The 24,489-nt window shown below is 40.0% G+C and overlaps 1 protein-coding gene across 7 annotated transcripts in view; it reads left to right on the top strand.

The window, feature by feature from the left end:
• Positions 1 to 24,489, top strand: part of inpp4b (inositol polyphosphate-4-phosphatase type II B) — a 179,712-nt gene that overhangs the window by 41,458 nt on the left and 113,765 nt on the right. The window contains exon 1 of one of the 7 annotated variants that reach the window (XM_039613422.1): positions 18,732 to 18,987. The exons of 3 other annotated variants lie outside the window; for them this stretch is intronic. In XM_039613422.1, coding sequence (XP_039469356.1) covers positions 18,976 to 18,987 — 12 coding nt within the window. In that variant the 5' untranslated portion in view covers positions 18,732 to 18,975. Of the gene's footprint in view, positions 1 to 18,731; positions 18,988 to 19,010; positions 19,209 to 22,256; positions 22,358 to 23,878; positions 23,897 to 24,489 lie in introns of those variants that run through there. 3 more of the 7 variants (XM_039613424.1, XM_039613427.1, XM_039613426.1) reach the window with 3 other exon arrangements.

The raw sequence follows: 24,489 nt of genomic DNA on the forward strand, positions 1-24,489 counted from the left end.
GCAGAGCCATTTGCCTGTTGCAGAAACTCCCTGTGGGTAGTTTTTATGCTTGTGTTACTGTTGGGAGTTTTTAAGAAATATCTTAAACGATAGACATGGTAATGACTACCATATTAAGATACATTACTGATGTTGGTAAAATATTTACTGCCTTTATATATTATTTTAAGAAAGCCTTGGAGAAAAAAGAGATATTGTTCAAGGTAGGTGTCAGTCAAGGGGCCTTTGATGCACAAGTAGTGGACAAAATATTTGATTTTATTAAGTGCTTCAGTATTTAGGGATTTTTAGTGTCTGTCTTCTGGTCCGTCCTTCACTCTGTCTCTGTGAGTGATATTTCTCAATAGCTCCTGTCAGACTGTCAAAAGTATCACTGATAAAGCACACGACATTTCACTCAAGCTTTGCTTTTAGAGCTTTATGCTTAAAAAACAGCCTTATAGACAGATCCTATTTAACATATTTTTATATGCTTCACTCTCTCATTCCACTAAATAAACACACACACACACAGCAGAGCCCTTATACCTTACGCAGACTGCTTTAAAAAAATATGTGACCATTAAAACAATGCCTTGCATAGTGCCCCTGCAATAGATCTTCCTTTTCTTTTTTTCTTCCTGGTACCAAAGCTCTCGCGCTTAGATTTCCGGCTCCGCTCGGCTGGGCACAGCGCGCTTGTCTGGGTCTCATTAGAGAGGCTTTAGTTGACACAGGCGTGACCCTGAACATGAGCTGGCACAATGCGTCAGCCCCTAGTTGCTTAAGTGGCAGATCGAGAATCACTCAGTCAAGGCTCAGTCATTTAATGTTGCTTTTTTTTTTTTTTTTTTTTGCCCTTTGCAAGAGCGAGCACTGGGGCAATTTGCTGTGTTTGTGTGTGTGTTTTACAAATCGGCTGTCAAAAGTTTTACATATCACTTCCAGCTTTGATAGCAGATGTTGTGCCACCAGCTGATTCACTGCAGTGGAACACAAAAAACCCAAAACAGAATAGATGCAGTAGAAATGTAACACATCTGCAGTTTTGTGTTTTATGGCATGTCACCTATTACCGTACCTACCATAAGAATGTTGAAGTGGAAATAAAGGAGGGTGGAAATGGTGAAGATGGGCGAAGGAAACTGATGGAGCGAGGTTTATAGACGACTGCTTTAACATTCGTAGAAGACCTAAGAATTTCATAGTAGGATGGTTTTACCTGCGCCTTGGGCTTCTCATTTAGATATTGTAAGATGACACTGGCTTCGTGGTCATGAATATTTGAGAATGCACACAGGGATGAGAAAATGATAAGTGAGGGAGTGGAGGTGTGAGATGGAGTAAAAGCGGATCTGATATCACCCAGGTGTAAATGATCCCACCCTTGAGCCTAGTTGTCAAAGAATGACAGGCTAGCCCTTTCTTTGAGTGCAACTTCACTTTGAATGGCTCCCAGGTGGAATAAATTCTGCCTTTCATCTCACATTCTCATCACTGAATGAAGAAATATGCTTTGTGATTGAAAAAAAAGTTGTGCTTTACAAGGAGAACTCCACTGAAAGTGATTTTATTATTTGCTCAGCTAAATATTAAGCATATTATGAACAGAACTACCGTGTTGTTTCTTTTCTTTTATGTTGTTTAAATGAGAGATAAGAAAAAAAACACCACTGCTGTCATGGTACAAGGCACAAAATGATAATTGCATTCTGAATACAGAGCAGCAGAGTATTTCTTTTCTTCCTGCTTAGTTTCAAGCATATTTACAGTTGTGTGCAAAGGTCTTGATTCAACACTTATTTCTTTATATTTTGCTTCCAAGCAATGAGATTTTCTGGCTTCAGGTTTTTGATCCCAAAGTGCAGAACAACATAATTTTTTTTTAAAAGTATAAAAGCAAAAGCTTTATTCCAGCCGCCATGACTCAGATAAATAAATTATAGCTTTGCTATCCTACATAATGCTGCATGAATTCTCTATGATTATTCACTTACCAGTATTTTGTATTATGCTTGTCTCTGTACTGAAAATGTCCATGTAGGATGGATTAGCCAATGCTGCGGATGCAGATAAATAACCTGAGCCTGAATCTTTCTTGTAATTTTTTAAAGGAATCTTGAGCAATAGTTCTCCAGGGATTTTGAAGGTCCAGTCCTTATCCCTGGCCATTTTCATCTAAGCATAAAAAAGTCAACTCACTCAACGGATGAATTAGTGGGTGACCCCGTTATGTGTGTTTCGTCTACACATAACGGACAATTAGCAAAGAACCAGTTTAACTAATTTTGATCTTTGATTTGAATCAAAATATTAAAAAAACATCCCAAAGATAACACATTTTGAGGCATAAAATGGTATTCCAGCACCAGCAAAGCGAATCCCATTGCTGAAAATGTATCTTGTGTGTCCGTTAAAAAAAAAAAAAGAATCTGGATAAGTGGAGGAATAAAGAAGATGTGCAGGCCCAAAGAACTATCTGCAGTATCTGAAAGTCACGTCTTAAAAAAAACAGGAAAAAGTTCCACCAAAGACCTGACACTGGACATGATACATGCATCTGGCCCTTCAGTTGATCCATCGTCTATTTACTGAAGACTTATCAGAAATGGTGTCAGTGGAAGGATGGCTGTCAAGGAGCCATTCTTTAGGAAATGGAAACAGGAAGAAAACGCTGAGGTATGCCACATTACACAAGAACGCCACTGAAACTCACTGACAGCAGGTGTTATGAAGTGATGAATCCAGATTTGAAATTTTTGGTTCAAATTAATCTCAGTATGTATCTGGAGACATCTGTAGAACACAGTGGAGGCTCTGTCATGTTTGAGGCTTTTCAGCCAAAGGTGTTGGGAATCTTGTCAGAATTGATGGAATTATAAATTATAGCATCTGATTGGCAACAGCTTCATTTTTAAGCAATGATCCCAAAGATACTGCAAATACAAATAGACTACAATGTGTTAAAAGCACACATGAATAGAATGACACTCGTACATGGATTGACCTCCCCAGAGCCCGGACCTCAACATTACTGAAGCAGTGTGAGATCACCTTAGTAAAAAACAGACCAAAAGGCAGCCAACACCCAAAGAAGAGCTTTGAATGATCTTCAAGAGGCCTGCTGAACTATTCCTGGAGACTGCTTAAATAAATCAGCAGAAAAGTTGCCTAAGAGAGTTCAGGCTGTGTTGAAGAACAAAGGTGTTGCATTTGCCTTAAATGCTGTATTTTGTATTACCTGTTTTCAGAGCAAAATAAAGATAAAGATATGATGGGTGATTAAAGACTTTTGCACGGTACTATATATGCAGGTTTCACTGGTGATGGGATTGAAATGAAAGATATGGTCAGATGAAGAGTTTTGGGCTCTTGGGTTAAATCTCAGCACCATTTTCAAAGTTCAATAAAAACCCGAGCAAGGCTCATCTGAGAGAAGCAGGATGAAGAAAGTTCAAAGAATATGAATGAAGTAAATGAGATTATTTGTGTGTATTGGGTGCATCACATTTGTGCTCACTTACCTCGGTGAAGAGGCTCAAAGACAGTCTGCTAATGACAAACCTGTGTTTGTTGTCAGTGCAAACCTATTACCAAGTGTTCTTGTGGTATAAAAGGATAGGACAGCTGCGTCTGGAAGAGCTCTTCTGTCTAATCACAGCCTCATTTATCCTGCCTTTGCTCTCTGCAGTCTGGAATGGATGTGTAATGCATGTTTTCAGTTTGCATTCCTGTAACTGACCATGGTGAGGAATTTTGATTGGTTTTTGTGATGTGAACCATGGTGCGACAAACAAAAGGCTTCATTTGAGTAAAACAGGAAATGGAGCATGCCTGGTCATTTCCATAAAGCAGCCATAAAATGTATTCAATCCAATAAAACACAAGGAGAGGGTTTTTTTTTTTTTTTACTGTGCTGCTATAATTCCTATTTCTTCCTCTGGCCACCAGAAAGAGCCAGATGAACACATGCACACTCACACCATATGCACTTAAAGCATAGAGCAAGATGTTTGATTCGGAGGCCAATGGAGAAAGAACCAGTCAAAGCTTTATCTCAGACTGCGGGTCCGTTTGCCACACACACACACACACACACACACACACGCACACACAAACACACACTCTTACTAAGGAAATTGGATAGAGGTTGTATGAGAGGAGTCCCAAAGTCCCAGTGATTTCCCAACATTTCCCTGAGGGGGGAAACACCTTCAAAATGTTTTGTGAAATGTGTTTTTTGTTGCTGACATCGAATTAGAGGAGTCTCGGTTCACGTTCTGCACAATTAAAAAATGACAGAGTTCAAACCCTTAAACTGCTAGTACTCTTGCGATTATACTAGATAGCTATCTCAAGTCAAGAATAAAAATCATACTGCCTTAAACCTTTTCATATAGGGTTTATATATATATATATATATAGAATGAGAGACTACACTATGACCACTGACAGATGAAGGGAATAACACTGATGATCTCTTCATCATGGCGTCTGTTAGTGGGTGGGATATATTAGGGAGCAAGTGAACATTTTTTCCTCAGAGTTGTTGTGCTAGAAGAGAACCCAAAAAACTGCAGCTTTTGTGGGGTGTTCCCAGTCTGTAGTGGTCAGTATCTATGAAAAGTAGGAAGGAAGGAAGAGTGGTGAACCAGCGACAGGGTCACAGGGGGGCCAGGCTCATTGATGGGGAACAAAGGTTGATCCAACAAACGAGTTACTGTAGCTCTGATTGCAGAAAAAAGTTAAAGCTGGGTCTGATGATATCAGAATACACAGTGCATCACAGTTTGTTGCATATGGAGCTTCATACAGACCAGTGAGTGTGCACATGTTGACCCCTATTCACCACCAAAGCACCAACGCTGGGCATCAGAACTGGACCATGGAGGGGAGAAGGTGGCCTCCACAGTGCATCCATTGGACTGCAAAGGATTTTCATCCAGTTATGAAAAAATGCTTATATTTAAAATGATCTTTGTTTGTCCAAGTAATTAGTCCCCCATTTTCAGAGGTGTAAATTCCTAGACAGCTAATACAAATTTTTTTGTAAAGCTCGAAGTCTACACCTCAAAAACATCTTATGTAATTTAAAATCCACTGTGGTTGACTACATAGAATATGTTTTTGTCCCTAATCCAAGAGTGCAGACTCTGCTTAACTATACAAAGTAAGGAGTTATAGTGTATCTACCAGCATTTGAAAGTGATACCACTTATTTTTATTTCTTAAACCATAACTGCAGCAGCTGGCATCAAAAGTTGTAAAGTGTTTATTATTGTTTTATTGCAGTCACATGAACAAATTTGTGACTTTGTTGGCATTTTTTGTTGAATGTGTTATATTTTGAACAGGCAAACATTTGATCCTCTTTGTGCTTATAGTTGTACAGGAATATATATAAATTATGTAGATATAAAAGGTACAGGTCACAGCATTCTCAGAGTTTTTTCTGAGAACTTTACCTATTGGCCTGATGACCACACACAGTACACTTCAATAGTTATTTCATGGTCAATATGACTTTGCAAGATTAATATTCCTCATTTCAAGTTGATGAGCTGGGTTGAATTATCCAGTAAACATAAAACTCTGTTATTTGCCCTGAGCACACATATTTCCACTGTGTGTTTTCCCAGCTCTCCACAGTTTTCAGACAAGCCCTTGTGGGATACTGCTAAGCCTGAAATAAATGTTTTTGAGTCTTTGGTAAACTCTAAGGATACCAAATTTGACAGAAAATGCCATTGCAAATGTGTCTTTTCATTGACTCCATGCCATATTGTTTTTCAGTGTAGTGATCCTTGCAGATTGTGTTATTCTCCTGTATACCTGATTTGAGGAATGTTTGACTGGCAGATATTAACCACATCTCAGGAGGCAGTTTGAACAGCTACTGTTCCATGGTGAATTGTCACTCCAATTATGAACTGCTGAAGTATGGAGAATCCCAGCCACAGTTAATCCTGCCCTGTCAATAATCATGATGTGTAAAAGACGGCGACGTGACATATTTTTGGCACCACCACTTGCTTTAGCTGGATGAGTGTCAATGTGGTGGGAATTTTCTGTAAGTGCAAGTGTTTACTGCCAGAAGGGGGGATGGGGTGGAAGTAGGCAGGGAAACTGCAGAAAGAGTGAGAGAGCTAGAGGGGACACACACGCATGCACACACACACGCTTTTACAAGAACCAATCTCAGAGATATCCAAGAAAGGTCTTGGTAGTGATTGGGTGGACAGCTCAGCAGTGATAACCTACGAGAGTAACAGTCCTCAGATAAGGACTGTCTCTTGTCTGATGGGCACTTTGCTTCCCTCACCATCATTGTGGCAATGTCAGACAATGTCACAAGTGCAGAAAAGTACTGGTGTTCAAGTCTGCCATACTAAAATTAGTTAAACTACAGAGCTCTTGCTTTCTTCCTGACTTGTTTGCTGGGAGTCTTGCTGTGCACAAAACATGAAGCTACTGCCCGGCTCTTTTTTATGAAGATGCTACCAAACCATTTCCCTCTATTTTATCACGAGGTCTAAGTCCTGGAATGAATGAATGTCATGCAAATGTCTAATTAGTGCTGTGCTAGTGCAGAATATTAAAATGTCACAGCTATAGTAAAACACAACTGTTTTTTCTCCCTTATTAAATTAAATTACTTGTGTTCCCTTTTTTTCTGCAGAAAAGTGGAAAAGAAAACTTCACAGAACTATGTGCAGTTCTCTGAAAAACTAAATTCACACCATGTTTCATTAGCTTGTAGAACTACTTTTATCAGCAATAACTGCAGTATGTTTTCTGTATGACTTTATCGGTCTTTATCGTGAAGGAATCAGTTCATTGAGGTTTGTGGGCATTAGCTTATGCAAGTCTTGTGGCCCAAGTCATCACTCCTCCACCACCGTGCTTCACAGTTGGTATGAGGTGCTAAATAGTCCAGACTAGTGGTCTTTATGCAAATAAAATAAAAATTTTACATATGAGAATTTTAAAATGAAATCCTAAAATCTATTATGAGCCAATGTAAAGAATATAAAATGCCAGAAATGTGAGCTTGCTTACTAAAATGTGCTAGCAGTCTGGCTACAGCATTTTTTGCTTAGAGGCATTATAAAGAATTCATCTAAGATGGTCTTTTGTGTCCAAAGGACATTGTTCTAGAAATCTCAGATACAATTTTACAAATCTAACCTTTGCTGCCATTTTTTTATAGAAAGAAGAGACTTTCTTTTGGCAACTGTTCCAAACAATCCATACTGTCATGGGGATTTAATATGCCTTAATATGCCTGTAGAGTCTTACATTTAGCTTTTTAGTTTTTTGCAATTTCTCTGAGCAATGCACAGTCTGACCTTGGGGTGTATTTGCTGGGCCGTCCACTCTTGGGAAGATTGTGGTTTTATATTAACATTCACCTGAATGCTTCAGAGCCGCAAACTGCTCAAACCTCTGCTTTTATAGATGTGCTCATGCTTATTGATGATCAGTCAATCAAGTTTGTTTGATTAGCAGCAACTGGCTGCTACGTACTGATTCCTATGGAAGCAGCACAGGACTGTATGGAGTCCCATGAAAACTTTCTTTTCTCACATGATTCTTTTTTCTGTAAGATTATCTCACTGACTTTGTATTTTTAGAGCAATATTATTATACTGGCAATGATATTATTTCTTGTAATACTGATGTTTGAATTCTTACTCTTACAAGATGGATGTATTTACTTTTCATTTTACCATTGTTTATTGACCGTATCACTAAAGGCAATTCTGTGCTTTTAATTTTCCATTTTCTAACCTGAAGCCTGCAAAGTACAAACATGATAAATTGACTGCATTTATATAATATCCTAGTTTTTTTAAATAGAGAAAGTACCTAAAAAAACTGACAGCTGAGACCAGTTTAGGATTATTCCCTGTAGTTATTTACAAACATTTTTGAAGATTTTAGACTTTGGGTTTGTTGTACTTGATGTGATTTTTATAGACTGACTTTACATGTGCTGATGCTTTTAATCAGACTTTTTTCTGAATTTTGAAGTAGAAAATTACATGTTATGTCTTTAAAACATGCCTGTAGTTTAACTGCTTAATTTGCTTTATATGATTTAATACATTTAGTATAACAAGGTATCGTCTGCATAGCAGTGTTTTCTAATGTTATTATTCTGTTAAACTCTCATCACAAACTCCGGTGCATCGGAAGACTCGGACAATCTGATCCGTTCACCACTAAGTTTCAGTTGGTATTAAGAGAGTTTTGCAAGAGCACCACAGTGATGAAAACGAGAGAAGGAAGAAATGCTGCTCTTTAAATCTCTTGCAGATTTATGCTCCCGGGCTCAAAGAACAGACCTTCCTTGGAATTGTCTGCAGGTGTAGTGTGAGTAGCATGCCAGCAGAGGAGCTGCAGCAGCTTCAGTGCATTATCTCTGCCTACCTATGAGGTATAATAGTAAAGCATACATATGATAATTCGCAGTCACTACAGTTATACAAGTAAAAAGCACTAAAACACACTTGAAGAAGAAAAATATGCTCAAGGACACAATTTCAGGTGTTTAGCATGACCTAAGCATGAGTCATATGGCTTTCTACCCAGGCAGCATTAATGCCTGGATAGAAAGCTCTATTGATAAAAATAGGAGCATGTCTATCTTCAGATGACTGAAAAAGAAAAAGCTGAAATTCCATCTGAGTAGACCGGGTGAAGCAATATCTCTGCATTAAGTAACTTGTGGCATGTTCTTCTGAGTGTAGAAGGGGCTTTACAGTAATCATACAAATAAAATGCGTCAAAGATAGCTTCAGGTTAAAGATGTTAATTAAATTGTGCATAAAAGTAAATTCTGTCTAGTCTTCAGTAGCCCAGGTTGAGTGTATATTTGAAATTGGCAGGTTTCTATCAAATATGAGGAAAAAGCACGAGGACACTGGCACTGGATTCTTTTGGGTCTTGTGGGTTTTTCCAGCACCTCCTTCATATACACAATCACATTCCAATCTGTGAATTTAGATGGAATTTCAGCTGTTCTTGGGCAGTTGTGTTGTGGTGTTGTGATTTGTTCTGCCGGTGAAGGCTGCTGCCAGAGTGCCTGCCTATGGAAATGTTTAGATGAGTGGCACATGTCAAAGTAACGTCCACGTGATTGCCAGCACCCAGCAGATTATTGCAGCGTAATGAGATGATCACATTGGTCCAAATTTAACTGATTTTAGTTAGAAGACTAAAACCACAGCCAACTCAGTATTAGGTGGTATAATTAACAGGGCTCGCAAAATCGCTAGCCCGACGTCCCGGGGCTAGCGATTTTTCCAGTCGGGCTACCAAAATCTATCTCAGCCCTGCCCGTCGGGCTATCATAGGAAGGGAAAATATATGTCAATGCTTTTGCATTCTTTCGAAAATGTAGCTGAGTAATTATCTCATTGGCATCGATGAGCCACTGCCAATATGTGACATATTGAAATCGCGTTTGAATTTGTGCTTGTTTTTTGCTTTCACTTTCACTTTGCGATCGCGCGAACTGTGTGTAGAGAGCGGCAGCACTGATTGGTGAGTGACGATTAATTGCGCACCAATTCCTCTGACATCGTCTTATCACTCATTAGCTTACTATTCAAACGTGACAAGTGAAATCTCCCACAGCAAGCTTAAACATGTCAGAGGTTGATTGCGCAGAGAATCGCTGACCGTTATGTGTGCGCGTGTAAAAGCAGCAGGATTTACGCCGGTATTTTAGTGCTGCAGAGCCAAATAAGACAGGTCAGGGTGAAGAAGGGGCAGCCAATGAAAAGCCTACCACAAAACGGAAAAGTTATGACAAATCAGACTATGAGGCAAAAAGAAAGCTCAGCTTTTTTGGTTTCATGGACAAAAGAATTTCTGTGGCTGGAATATGACGAGCTAAATAACATCATGTTCTGCCGGGTGTGTTGTGAGCTTCATTTCATTTGAGTCCACAAGCGTCTTTGTAACTGGGACCAGTAATTTTAAGAAAGACCCCATCAGAACCCATGAGAAATGCAAGAAATGCATTATTGCCCAGTCTGCAATATCTTTCCCAGAACAAACAGCAATTGGAAAAAACATACTAAAAATAAACCAAGCACAAGAAGAAGTCCTGAAAAATCTTTCAAAAGCGTTCTATGTTGCAAAGAGTGAACTACCATTGTCAAAATTTAGCAGTCTTTGCAAACTTCAAAAAGCAAATGGCCTCGATCTTGGTTCCACTTGCCTCTTACCCTTGACTTCAGTGGAAATTTCAGATTCAGGATCTGACACAGACTGATTCATGTTCTACACAGTTCTTACAAGTTCATAGAAATTTCTGTTCAATTAGAACCAAGTATTTGAGTTGATGATTGTAATTTTTATACAGTTGTTGTGATTTGTATTTTAACAACTTTCTGATTAATTTTTGTTTCCGTTACAATATTATACTTTAATGTATAATATTGTAAAGGAAACAAAACATTAAAAAATTGCTCTCTTTTTTATTCGGGCTACTTAAATTTATTTTGGGCTACCAAAAACTGAAGAGTGCCTGCCCGAAGGGCTACCAGAGATTTTGAAATTTTGCGAGCCTTGATTAATGTTGACTAGACAGTAATTGCAAAAGCTACACAAGGCAAATGACTCTACATTAGTGATTCAGCTGACGTCCTTTTTACATTGCTTTTGTAGCAAATGTATATCTTATCCTAGATTTACTGTAAGTCTGATGTAAATAACAGTTTTTTACATGTTTTTGTGCTTTTATGATAGGGATAGTGGAAAAAGAAAGCATATCTACAAATCCCCCATGACATCCCCCAAAGCTCTGATTGGGGTTTGTATCTTAGTGTCTTCGCCCACTGGGATTAGCAGCCTGGGTAGACAGGGAAGTTAACCTGACCTACACACCAACAAGAAAAAAAAAGATCAGAAGATTGTACATGGCTCGTGGGCGTGTGTGAGATAGTCTCAGCTTTTAGCATAGATCTCTGATGTGTAGTAACACCCTCTCTTTTGCCAGGGAAGGCAATGTGATATACTGTGTACAGAAGTTTCACTTTAGTCTTACATTCTGCCCATTCCAACTGGTCATGAATTATGCTCATTTATGTACGTTTAATTTCACATACTACCCAGAAAGGCTAGAAAGAGTGCGTTTAATAAATGGCGCATTTATACTTCTGTGGACTTTCAGTTGCCTCTCAACCCCGGGAAGTGCTGTTTTTAATCCGCCCGACACCCATCAGGCATCACTGTGTCTTCAGAAATCCTCTTTCATAAATTCTCCTTTATTTCACTGACTTTAAGTTAAAGTTTCGGTGCACTGACAGCCTGACTTATTATTCACTTGATTACTGATCCTTTGATTTAGCTTTCAGCACTGTTCCAATTACTTCCACCAGTTCTCTACTTTTCATGCTCCATTACAAGCAAAAAGGAAATAAAAAAACAAGAGAGAAACCAGACTTCCCTTATACTATGTGACAATTAGTAAAGCTTTTACATTGAAATTACTCAGAAATTGAAACGCTTTAGGATAAAGTAATTAAGCTGAATTAGAGTAAATGGGAGGATCTGTTTAAAGCGAGTAAAATAAGTATTGAACATATCACCAATTTTAAAGCAAATATATTTCTAAAGGTTCTGTTGATATGGAATTCTCACCAGATGTCATTAACAACCCATCCAATCCACACATGCAAAGAAATCAAACCATAAATGTCCATAAATCATGTGAAATAACACGGGGAAAAGTATTGCACATTCTTACTGAGTAAGGCTTTGTTGGTGATGATGGCTAAAAAACGCCTCCTGTTTGAATAAACTAGTCTCATACATAGCTCAGGTGTGAGTTTGGCCCATTCTTTCACACAAACAAATCATGAAGGTTTTGTGGGCCCCTTCTATGAACTATGAGCTTTAGTTCATGTCACAGATTTAATTGGATTCAGTTGAGGTGATCGGCTGGGCCATTTTATCAACTGTATTTGTATTTCTCTGAAACCAATTGAGAATTGCGTGACTGTGTGTTTGGGATCACTGTCTTGTTGAAACGTTCACCCTCGCTTCATCCTCCTCCTCGATGGCAACAGATTTTTATCAAGAATGTCTCGGTACATTTTTCTGTTCATCCTTCCTTCAATTATGTGAAACATCCCAGTGCAGTAAGATGAACACCAGCCCCACACTGTGATGTTCCCACCTCCAAATTTCACTATATGTATGGTGTTTCTGGGGTGATACGCAGCGCCTTTTGACCTCTGAACATGGTGTGTATTAAGGCGTCCAAAGAGTTGAATTTTGGTCTGATCAGACTTTCCAAATGTTATTCAGCAAACTTTAAATGTGCTTCAACATGCTTTTTCTTCAGCAATGGAGTATTACATGGTGAGTATGCACCCATGCCATGGTAGCTGAGTGCATTACTTATTGTTTTCTTTGAAACAATTGTACCCACTGATTCCAGGCCTTTTTGTAGCTCCCCACAGAAGTGGTCCTTGGCTCTTGGTCAACTCCTGTGACAAGTCTTTTCATTCCTCTGTCTAAAATCTTGCGTGGAGCACCTGGTTGTGGTCAGTTTATGGTGAAATGATGTTCTTTCCACATCCAGATTATGGCCCCAACAGTGCTCATAGGAAGTTTCAGTAGTTTAGAGGTTCTTCTGCAACCAGTGACATCAGAATGTTTTACAACAATAAGGTTGTAAAGGTCTTGAGAGAGCAGATTTCAGGTGCTGTCATGACTTTCTACAACGTGTTGCACCTCCCTTTCTGTTGTGTTCAATACTTTTCCCCTGTGTCATTCTTCATTATTACACATAACTTAATTTATGGACATCTATGGTTTCATTTCTTTGCATGTATGGATTGGATGGGTTGTTAATGACATATGGTGAGAATTTAATGTCAATTGCACCTTTAAAAATATATTTACTTTGGTGAAAATTGGTGATTTGTTGAATACTTATTTTAACCGTTGAGTCTTGAATACTGGCCAGTTGCATGGAAACTAATTCTCCTGTGTTAGAGGGACAAGACGAGCCTTGCTTATAGGCATGCTCCATAAATTATACAAAACTTTTACATTTGATGGTTCAGATTTGATGGATCCTTTATGTCAAGCTAAAAACGGGAGTGGGATTTGAGTTTGACGAGACGGCTATGTTTGACATAGTAATGAATGTAAGAGCTTCTTCACCATGAAGTCCTGTAAAGATGCAATGTGGCCAGCTTTAAAAGCACTGCTCTCTCCCCTTTTTCATCCGAGTGAAAATCCACTGTTACCTTTAGCACACTTGTAAAAGCATAGCAGCTTTGCGATTGACAACAGTGAGGGATAAATCGTCCCTGATCCTAAAAAAAAAGAAAAAACTCATAAAGTTAAAAGACCAAGTCATTTTTATTGACATCAGAGTACTCGCTCTGCCATGTTAGGTTAATGCTACACATGTCTCACATGACATCTGCAAAGCTCTACAGACATGCTGTGTGTAGCAAGGCCTGTCACGGCGCAGAGACGTGTTAAAAAATGTTTGAAGCTCTTTCCAAAGCCTGAGCCTCTGAAGCGCCTTCTCACACTGATCCTATCATTTTTATTGTCTCACAATACTTCAAGCTCCTGTTTAGCTTACTATATTTAGAAAGGCACCAGATAATTACTTTGTTTTCCCACATCGCTCCCCCCACTGTGTTGATGTACACTTCAATAAAGTGACTGAGCATGCCAATGAATATTTACAATTGTTGGAAATTAAGTGTACTCGGGGTTTTGTTGTTGGGGTGCATGCAGTCATTCGTGAAAACTGTTGTTGGAATAGTGCACGCTCATTAAAAGCAACCAACTAAATCTAAGCAGGGAAGCTAATTACTTATAAAAACTGCTGAGCAGATGTCTGGTGCTGTTGCCACAAGGAGACGCCCCTTCTTTTCAAGGTAAAAACTTACTGGAGACAAAGTTTATTGGTATTTAATGCCCTTCAAATGCAGCAGATTTAAATATTTTAGTCATTTTAGATGTATAAGACCCCACCAACCCCTCTTAAACAGTGCCGTTAGGGTGTCTGAGTAGCCAGAGTCTTGCAGTACTATCTTCAGTGACAAGAAGAATTAGTCCTGCAACAGATGGGGTGGCCTAATCTAAAAGATCAAGGAGTCATTCTGGGATTACTTTAAGAGACAGACACAAGTGAGACAGCCTAAACCTAAAGAATAACTCTGGAAAGTTCTACCAGTCAAGTAGTCCACCTTAAGAAGCACACCCAGGAGAATTTATACTGTTCATTAGAGAAATTGTGGTCACATCAAACACTGATTTAAACTTAGTACTTTACTGTACTTTTCGTGAACCTGGTAAACTACTTACAGTACTTGACATTTAAAAATGTTTTTAAATTTGCACATAATGTGTATGCCTATACTGCCACTAAATACTTTATTAGGTAGGAAGGTCCAAGCAGTACTGCATTGGACCTTCAGAACTGCCTTAGTTTTCCGTAGCATAGATTCAACAAGGTCCCTTAAACATCTTGGTCCATATTGAAATAACAGCATCACACAGTTTCTGCATTTGTCAACTGCATATCCATGATGCATAGCTCCTGGATAAGGATCTGTTGACTGGAGACCATTTGAATACAGTGAATTCACTGTTGTGTTCAAGAAGCTAGTTTGACATGGTTTGAGATTGTAGTAATAAATAGATGGACAACTGTTAATACAAGGCAGGATGGATTTTGACCAATTTTGGTGAATTTTAACCTCATTTTGCTGTTCTTAGCTGACAGGAGTGCCACCTGGTGTGGTCTAAGATGCTCTTCTGCATACTTTGCTTGCAATGAGTGATTATTTGAGCTTCCTCTCGACTCGAAGCCATCGGGCCATTCTCCTCTGACCTCTGACATCAGCAAGGCATTTTTGAGAACTGCCCCTCCCTGGATATTTTCTCCTTTTCAGACAGTTCTCTGCAAAACCTAGAGATGGAAAAGTGTTGGAAAATCCCAGTAAATTAGCAGTTTGTGAAGTACTCAAACTAGCCCATCTGGCACTAACAACCATGCCACGTTCAAACTCACTTAAATCACCTTTCTTCTCCATTCTCTATGTACTTCTGATTTAGCTCTCAGCATAAAAACTGAAAAAGGTACATAACTTATATATAGATCATATTCACACAACCTGGCATTCTCTAGTTTCCGGGGAATAGGCTTCACATAAATTTGTGTTAGAATGAAAGCAGCTGTATAAAATAAATAAGGAAGGAGGAAATAAACTGTTTACCCTTAGCTCTCTTAACTCTTTCAGATGTTGAGATAATGTGGACATGTGCTATATACAATATTACTACTATATATGCACCTCATAGTACATCCTTCCTGCACGCGGGTGGAATTTGGATAAATGGGCCGTGACAAATTGCCTTATCAAGCCCAAAATAATCACTTGATTCTGAAATGCACCTTTCCACGAAACCTCCTCGTTGTCATAACCTCTTCCAAACCTTCCCCTGAATAATCCTACTCCAATCTCCTCAAGGTGGGATTTGTCTGGATCAATTTCATAATGCATTATTCATTTGAGAATTTAATCAAATATCTCCTTCACAATCAGCCCATGCCTCTTGTAAACCCGCCCCCACCCCACACCGTATCCTCTTTCTACTCATTTTATTGGTGATTGTTAGTGTCACCTGCAATAGCAGATTATCAGCCAAATAAATTACTGGGTCACAGGTGAATTAGATGCTTGGCTGGCTGTAGTTTTTTTTCTTCTTCTTCGTTTCAGGAAAAGTAGCTTATTGTAATTTAGCTTTTTTTTTTTTTTTCTTGAGAAAATCCCCTCCTGCCTGCCTTCCCGTGGGTTCCTGCAGAGTAATGGTTTCCTTTAAGAGAGACACTGGTGGAAAGTGCTGATGCTTGTAGCCTGTGTGTGCGAGTGTGTGCGTGTGTGTCTGTGTGTGTGTAAAGGCTGCTATTTTCCACGGCTAACTGAGCCACTGATGAGCTTGCCAGCCAGGCCAGAGTTGTGTACACTGCGTGAGCAAGCCTCTGGCCAAGCAGTCTTTGTAATCTCGTGTGTGGGTGTCAACATACTGTGTACTCATGCTGGGTGGGTGCAATTAAAACCAAGCTCAATTGAGATGGATTCTGTGATGCTGCAGCGTTTTACGGCAGCAGTTCATAAGTTTCCCCACCAGCCCAAGCACTGCGGTGTGTAAAGTATACAGTTTCTCCTACAGCAGCTTGCCTTTAAAATTTGTTGATGGCATTTTGCTTTTCTCCACCTTCCCTCACCCAAGAGGACTGAAGAGTAAATGAGTGCGGGGCAGGGCGGCTCTTGTCCCCGCTTTGTTGTTTTGCTCTGTTTGCACCGATGGAATTATATGATAATCAGAAATAAGCCGACGCTGCTTCCCCTCCGCACACCAAAAGAGGGTGGGAAGACATTAAAAAAGCTCCCCCCCCCTCCCTCCCCAGGAAATACAGACATATTTATTTTGATCTTATCGCTCCCTTCCTCTCTCACTCTCTCTCTTTTTTTTCTTTTTAAAGAACTTAATGCGCTATTCATGAGTGTGCACAACAATAAAAGCACTTTCTGAATCTATTCATCTCAGAGCCACCATGGACAAATTGTGCTTTCACATATTTAGTTCAAAAGGGTTTTTTTGTTTTTGTGGTATTGTTCCACATCAGCTGGCAAATATGTCATTTAGGCAACTAATGTGACTTTGGTGTGCTGAGAAACAAAAATAGCTAGCGGCACTTCTCCCACTCTTTTTCTGCAGCTCGTTGTTTACCAAGGCAAGGTGGAGCGAGTCATCTGCGGCTTGCGTGTCGACTCATTTTTACGTTATCCCACCGGAAAAGAAGCGCCGGAAAAGATTCTTCTGAAACTCCTACTCAGCTAGAGCGGATCCCCTCTTTCACCCCCTCGCTGAGACACGCAAACAGACACTTGACACTTGTTAGTGCAAGTTTTTTTTTGTGTGTTTTTTGTGTTTTTTTTTAGCCTGTTGTTACCATGTCAATGGGTGCTTTAAATTCAGTGTGACATACAGTCATTACAGTCAAAGTTTATAGGTGCAATATGCAACTTTCACACTTGCGTGCACAGCCGCACATTGGCACATACGGTAGATCACACGCTTTGCTAAACAATTTGAGTAATTTGAATACATCTGACTTCTCTGTGTAACTTTGTACAATGTTAAATCTTACGTTTAGTGGTATCTGGTCAAATGAAATTTACTTGATTGGTTTACAGTCAAACATATTTTTCTTAATGATTAAATATTCAAATAAATAAACCTTTTAATTTATATATTTCAGCTGCATTTTACTCAGAATCACAGCTCCATGCTTACGAAGGAAAAGAATCATTTTTTGCGTGCATCCCGTGAACGTGGAGATTAATATGAAATCCACCAGTCTATTCGAAAAAAATTTGCACACAAAACCTTCCACCCACACAGCTGCTCCAACAAGCAACACATTTCGGTTTAATCCATGGAGTTGTGCTTGAGTCATACTCGCTGAGGGATGAACGCTCCCAGGTACAGAGTGCATGCTGTAGCCTCGAGGTAAACCTCACTATTCAAACATGTATGTACAGCGAGGATGCGCTGAACCCTGGATTCGGCTGCATAGTGAAGTCATTGAGGAGTAGACTCTCTAGATCTTATGAGGCATCAATCTCTGTCTTTCTGCCTGTCTAGGCTGTTAACCACCTCTGGGCTGCACCATTGATCTCTGTAATTGTCTCCCACTCTTCAAAGGGAGCTAAGAGTTGGTTTGATCCGAGCTGTTTACTTTCACAGCCCCTATAGCTCTGCTCTCTAAAGAAGTGAGCTATCAACCACTTCAGGCATGAGCTAGCATATTATAGCACCATTATTGTGTGTCTGAGCATGTGAGTGATTGTGCAAGAAAAAAAAAAGAAAAGCAAGCCCTAGTGAGAGAGAACTCGGCATAGCCTGTAGCCTCGGGGTGAGCTAGCAGCTTCTTGCTGTTACGTAAGGGCAAGAAATTGCAACCAGGATATTCCCTGTGTTCTAACCACGGGGATCTAACGAAATTAGTGCAAGGAACCGGATGCTGGATTGTGCACAAAATTATAGGCTGCATTCAGTCATTGTTTGTCTGCTTTCTTGATATTGAGCACTGAAAGCTTCATACTAATGCCTCCATCAAGATGACAGCAAAGTGACAAGCGTGATATGCAGCATCGCAACATGTTTTGGGTGTGATAAAAAGATAACAGCGTGTCCCTTCTGAACCTTGCAAAGCAAATTTTTTTGTGCTATATTTGTGGGCCTCAGCTTGAACTGCAGAGTCAGAATAGAGGAAGTTCTTACCCACCGGCTTTAGCTGATAAGAGCTATGCAATAAGCAGCTGATATTTAAAGTTTGCATGCTGTAACCGTTTGATCACATGGATCTGCCTCTGCTCGCAGAGCCAAAAGCAGTGTATTAAAAAGTAACCCGATCAAAAAGAGACTGGCGTGATGTGCTGTAATTTCAATGTAGTACTTAAGTCCAAGGATGGGGATTTGGATGAGGCAGTACAGTCTGTAGACCTGCTACCAAGTCATGTTTACAGACTGTGAGTGAAGGGAGCCTTGATTTTTATCACCCAGTCTGCAGTGGGGTTAGCTATTAAAGTTTATGAAGCAAAGCCGAGAGCGTGGGGGGGAAAGGACCGGTGGTATGCTTCCAGCGTACCAAGGGCATGATGCAGTTTCTTTTGTTTTTTTCTCCAACCTGGAGCTTTTACCAGTGAAACAGCTGTATATGGGAATCAGCATTTGTACTTTAGTACAGAAACACTTGCAGGCTTAGCACCAAAACACTGCTTCTGGGAAACCTGTTAGCAGATAGTTTGGCTGGGCACTAAAAGGAACCCAGTGAAGTAAGAAGGAGCAGAAAGAGAGGCAGAGAGAAGTGAAACGCTAGAGCCAGAGCATCACGAAGGGATTCATGTTTGGAGGCAAGCATTGACAAGTTGAAGAATGTGTGAGCAGGTATGAATGTTGAGCGTGTGTTGCTTTTGTTACGGAGAATCGCAGACTCTCGGGAAGCTTAAACTGTTTTGTGAGGAAGAGAGATATTAAGCTGTCCGCTGCTGTGTAGCATTTATCATACAAGGCTCTATAGATCGCCGCGCACTTACAGAAACCGCAGGAGACAGAATGCTAAAAGGAGCTTCCCTTGGAGGAAACCACTGTCTCGCAGCAGCCGACTTGTGAGTATTTACCTCTCAGGTTGAAAAGACGAGCTTCCTTTGAGTGCTCGTCAAAGTGCAAAAATGCCTTGCTGGATTCTTTAGGTTTAAGAAAAGCGGGGAGTATGTCAATTTAAATGCTTATGAGAATTGCTGTCATTATATTAAACATGTTTATTAGACTGGAAATACATGCTCTGACAGAAAGCGTTATTTACTTCTCACTTCTTCAGGTGACAGTGTTGAGATGTAACGTGTGATTTTTGTTGAAATGTCACTGGTAGAACACAGAATCTGATCGAAAAGCAACTCTCACACACGTTCTGTTCTGGTACACCGCAAATATAGAACCAGCACAAAGAGCGCATGTGAGAGTGGTAAAATCATTCATTGGGGAAGCTCCAGCCTTCAAAAATATGGAGACTTGATATTCTGTGCCACACTATCAAAGGCTGCATAATAGGCTGAGATAATGATTGAGTTTGTTTATCATTGCAGCCCATTTCAGCACAGTGATCTGTGCTCCTCAAACATTTGGCTAATTAAACTAACAAATGCATTTAGCACTGACATAACTATATGGCTAAAACTTCAATTTTAATAACGTTCACATATTAAGATATTGATCCAGTTCCTAATCACCACGCGTGGTAATGTGTGCTTGTAGTACACTAAATGATTTTGTTTAAGAATTGACTTTCCTTAAGCCTGTGCTATAATAGCAATTTACAATTGTCTGACTCTGGAGATAGATAAGAATTATCAGTGAATTATGTTAGCACAGGAGTGAAGTCATGGAAAGCTATGCCAATTAAGAGCCCACTTCCACAATTTTCCACTCAATAATCTATACAGCTATAGTTAACAAGGATTAAAGTTTTGCTTTCTTTTATCAAAGCCAAACCCAGAAGGCATTCATCTCTCCTGTTTCATTTTCATGTTTGCACAACAAGGCAGGCTTGTGTTACAGTAGGTGCATTTGATGCCTTTGACAGATTTTCAGAAGTTATTCATAAAGCAGTCATAAATAGTAAAAATTATTAATAAGGCATGTAATTGTGAGAAAAAAACACTAGAAGAACACATAAAAGTGTTTTCTATCAAAGAACAAATCAGCAATATTTCATCCAGATAAGTCTGCTGCACACTTCTTAGAGCATGCACACAACGCCTTAGGACTAGCGTAAGTAACAAAACAAGAAGTACACAGAAAGGAGCCTGCTGTAATATCCCTATACTGGCCAGACCATTAAGAATCATGTAATAACTGTATCAGCTGCATCGTTTGAGGCCATTACATCAAAATGCATTAAATAAAGGCTTAAGTAAGATAGAGCTGATTGTAATAGAATCTACACTTGTTTTTAATATCTTGAAGGCATGAAACAGTTGCCATTTTAAACCATTTCTCGTGTGAAAATTCACACTTCAAAAGCATCAATAGAGCCGAGTAACTCAAAAGAGTCAGTATAAATAGACTTAAGAATCTTTATTCGAACATACATATTAATACACAGTAAAAAGATGGTATCTCTTCTTTAAAGGTTTTAAGGTTGTATACATATCAGGACATAATAAAAATACCAGGTCCTCTGGATGTTTGAAACTAAAGGTAAATACAACTTCAAATGAACTGCAAAGCATGACATTTTACACTGTGATTTTATTTATATAACCAAAAAACAAAATGCAGTAATTGACAACTATGAACGCTAATCAGATCCACTTGATTAATTGATCATTTCTTCTAAAGGCAGAATTTTGGGCAGTTTGCTGGTCTGGAGCATTCAGATGTACCAAAAAGGAAAGACATTAGCAATGATCCTAGAGAAATAATTGTTGATCCCCATCAACCTGGGAAGGGTTTGACAGTAAGGCCATTTCCAAACAATCTGAAGTCCATCGCTCTATAATGGCAAAGATCATTGTCAAGTGGAAAACCTTCAAGAGGGATGTCTGGGGTGCCTCCCAACGTGGAAATAGTTGGTGGAAATGCCACAGGACTTTGCCCTTGGAGTCATTCAGTTGACCATGAACTCTTCTGTATATCAAAGTATTCAAGAATCAAATATGGGGCCATCTGTCCGACAGCTAAAACCTGGCTGAAACTGGGTCATGCAACAGGACAATGATCCAAGCGCAGCAGCAAACCTATAACAGAGTGAGTGTCAAAGAAAAGAATTGAGGTTTTGCAATGACCCAGTCAAAGATCAGACCTCAACATGTGACAGGAAATGATGTGGCAGGACATTCTATGAGCTGTACATAAATAAAATCCCCACAAACCACAATTAACTGAACTTTTAAAAAAAGAGTGGCCCAGAAATCATCCACAACATTGTTAAAGACTGATGAAGGTAAAAGTGGTTCTACTAGCTGGTTAATCATGGGGTGTCCTTAGTTTATTTTAACATGCTGCTTCTGCATTTTGTCTCAGTTTTTGTTAAATAAATAATGATTGTGTTGTCATCTGAGTCGTTATTTAAAAAATGTAAAAGATTTTTTGGGACTAGATGAGTTTGTGCTATGTCCTGATGAAGAAAGACCTCAGAAATAACACTGTGTGTACGTACTTTATACCATCGCTGCATATAAGACCCCCGCTGACGAAAATCTAATTTTAAAACATCCACATGGATGTTTCCACTTTGTATGCTAAACAGAGCAGTCATTACTTTAAACCACTCACATGTAAAGTAAATACTATTGACCATCTCATTAGAGTGCAGTCTTCCTGTGGGAAACACTGGGTGCCTGCCATCAATGTGTGCATTACTTTCACACTTAATATCCACAATTGCTGAAAACCAAACACCTTCTCCGTGGGAATGGCACACCCTAATGCCACATACCATCCAGATTCCCATCTAATTAAGCGCCCACTGGATGTGCCAGGACAAGCTGTGAAGGATCCAACCCTCAACCTTGAGAACCTAAAGGAATCGCAGCACCCTGTGCCAGACACCACTCTCCATCCACACAGGCTGCCTCAGAGCTGATTTTGCACCATAAGGCAGAAAACTTGTCAGAGCTCTAAACTGGAGATAGGTTTCCTCTGACGTTATCAACACATGATTAGCTGCGAGATAGCACAGGCCTCATGTTAAAAGTAGATTTATCGACTTCTAGGCAACCATCTGCAATCCTGTCTCCTCCTTGGTCAGTGTACTGTAAGTATCCAGTTTTTTTGTTTTTATAGTGTTTGTGCAGAGTTGGCTCAAGGTGAATGGTGGGCCGGCTGATAGAGGCGGTGATTAATTTTCATATCAATAAATCTGTGGGTAATAAAGAAGGTAAAATTGTAGAGTCATTCATAAGCTATTTGAGGGGATGGAGGGATTACTCTCAAAATGAAAATGAACTTCTAAATATGTCACCTTAATCAGTGCCACAAGCTTTAATTCAAAGCAGTACATGGGCGGTGTTGGTGCTGGATAGTTGTCTTTCTGTGTAGAAGTATTGCATTGGGGGGGGGGTTGGCTGCAGGCAGATCAAAACAGATCAAAAGAAGGAGAATGAGGTCAAGGTAGACACTATGAAAGAATAGGTCGGGGAAGAATGCAAGGACAATGTCGAGGGTAGACAGCTAAGAATGAGAACACTGGCTCACCCGGGGAAAACACAACCCAGTGCTTTTGTCTGTGCTCATCCGGCTTTGGGGTGACTGGTTGCTTGAGATCCCTCGTTGCCGTCTGTTCGAAGACTTCAGCTGCCAGTGGCATTTGCTCTATCGTCTTTGCCCAGGCTAACACATTGACTGCCTCCAGAATTATGCAAGGTCACTGAACGTGTGTTTAATGTGCTGGTTGGGGGGGAAAAGTGATTAAAATTAGTGTAAATAAAGGAGCACTTTTTTTTTTAGGCTTTTCATTTTTCATTTCACTGCCAAGAGCATCAAATATTTTAACTGCTGTACTGTAGGTAGCTTGCGAGTCAAATCCCCGCTACTCTCAGCGTGCTTTCCAGGAACTCACAGTTATGATCCGCAATATGTCAAACATTTCAAGCTTCAAAGTACGGCATTAAACACGCTCCGTTGCCGTTTGCTCGAGACATATTTTGAACAAGCTTTGGATATAGGATTCTCCATGCATGCAGTTACCCCCCAAAACCGCCTCTGGTTCTCTGAGATTCAAACTAATTCCTATTCTGTGCTGAAATTTAAAATGGGAATACACTGAAGAAAGGCCACAAAAGACATCAGTAATCACTGACAAAAAAAATAGCAACCAGCTAGAAATGCGCAAATGGATTTGGCAGCAGCTCTTGTGTGCATAAATTCTTTTGCAGAGTCAGAGTAAGCAGTTTGTTAGCAGTCTGGGAAGGATCTCGGATAATCTTTTGGCAGGTATGAGTCCATGCATCAGTCTCTGGTTTCCACTTGGCATCACGGGTCATCAATCCTCATGGCTTTAAAGGCAGAGAGACTTTTTTAAATCCAGTGTTTCTACCCGCATTTCCTTATTTCACACCCGACCAGTTAAAAGGTTGATTCCTAATCGCAATGACCTCCGGCGATCGCTGCATTTGCACCAAGCGATGTGTACTTCAAAATAACAGGTGTTTTTGTGGGTGGGTGAGTGTGTGCATGAAGTGCTTCAGTATAAGCGTGTGTCTTATTGTGTTGGCTTGTGTACCTGCTGCGGGTGATAAGGGCCAGCGTGGAGCATCTCCTTTTGTTCCAGAATTACTCATCCCTCTGTGTCAGCGTGGGTAATTTAAACCCTGCTTAATCTCAGTTTCAAGCTCAGATGCTGGTTAGAGCCTGAGCTCGGTGTCGCTTGTTGTTGTTCATCATTGTCTCTGAGCTTCTAAATGCAGTGATGTTTCTATCAATGCTTTCCCCCCTTTCTCTCTCAGCGGCAGCTGCACGTGTCGGTAAATATTTGAGTAAAAGATTTAGAGAGAGTCTCGACGAGCCTCTCGTGTGATCCTCGAGCACGCCAGGGTTCGTTTTGAAGTGTTTATCTGTATGCAAACACACACCTACACGCGTACCTTCCACCGTGTGGTCGGAATTCGTGTTAATTCAAGCAGCCATAACAAGTGTCTCTTTTCCTGTTGGCCATCTGAGTCACAGGCTGCAACCGAAGTGTGACACACAAGTCTGTCTGTGCACTCTCTCTTCCTCCCTCTCTCTCACTAGATTTTTCCTCCTATATTACTCTATATCTCTCTCCCCTTTTCTGTTCTGCTATCTTGGTTTTCTACCCATTAATTGTCTGTCTTCCTTCCTTTCTGCCTCTTCCTCTTCTCTGTTCCACCCTCCTCCTCCTTCTTCCCCCTCTCTGTTTGTATGTGT

This window comes from Oreochromis aureus, linkage group 6 (genome assembly GCF_013358895.1).
Source record: "Oreochromis aureus strain Israel breed Guangdong linkage group 6, ZZ_aureus, whole genome shotgun sequence".
Taxonomy (NCBI): domain Eukaryota; kingdom Metazoa; phylum Chordata; class Actinopteri; order Cichliformes; family Cichlidae; genus Oreochromis; species Oreochromis aureus.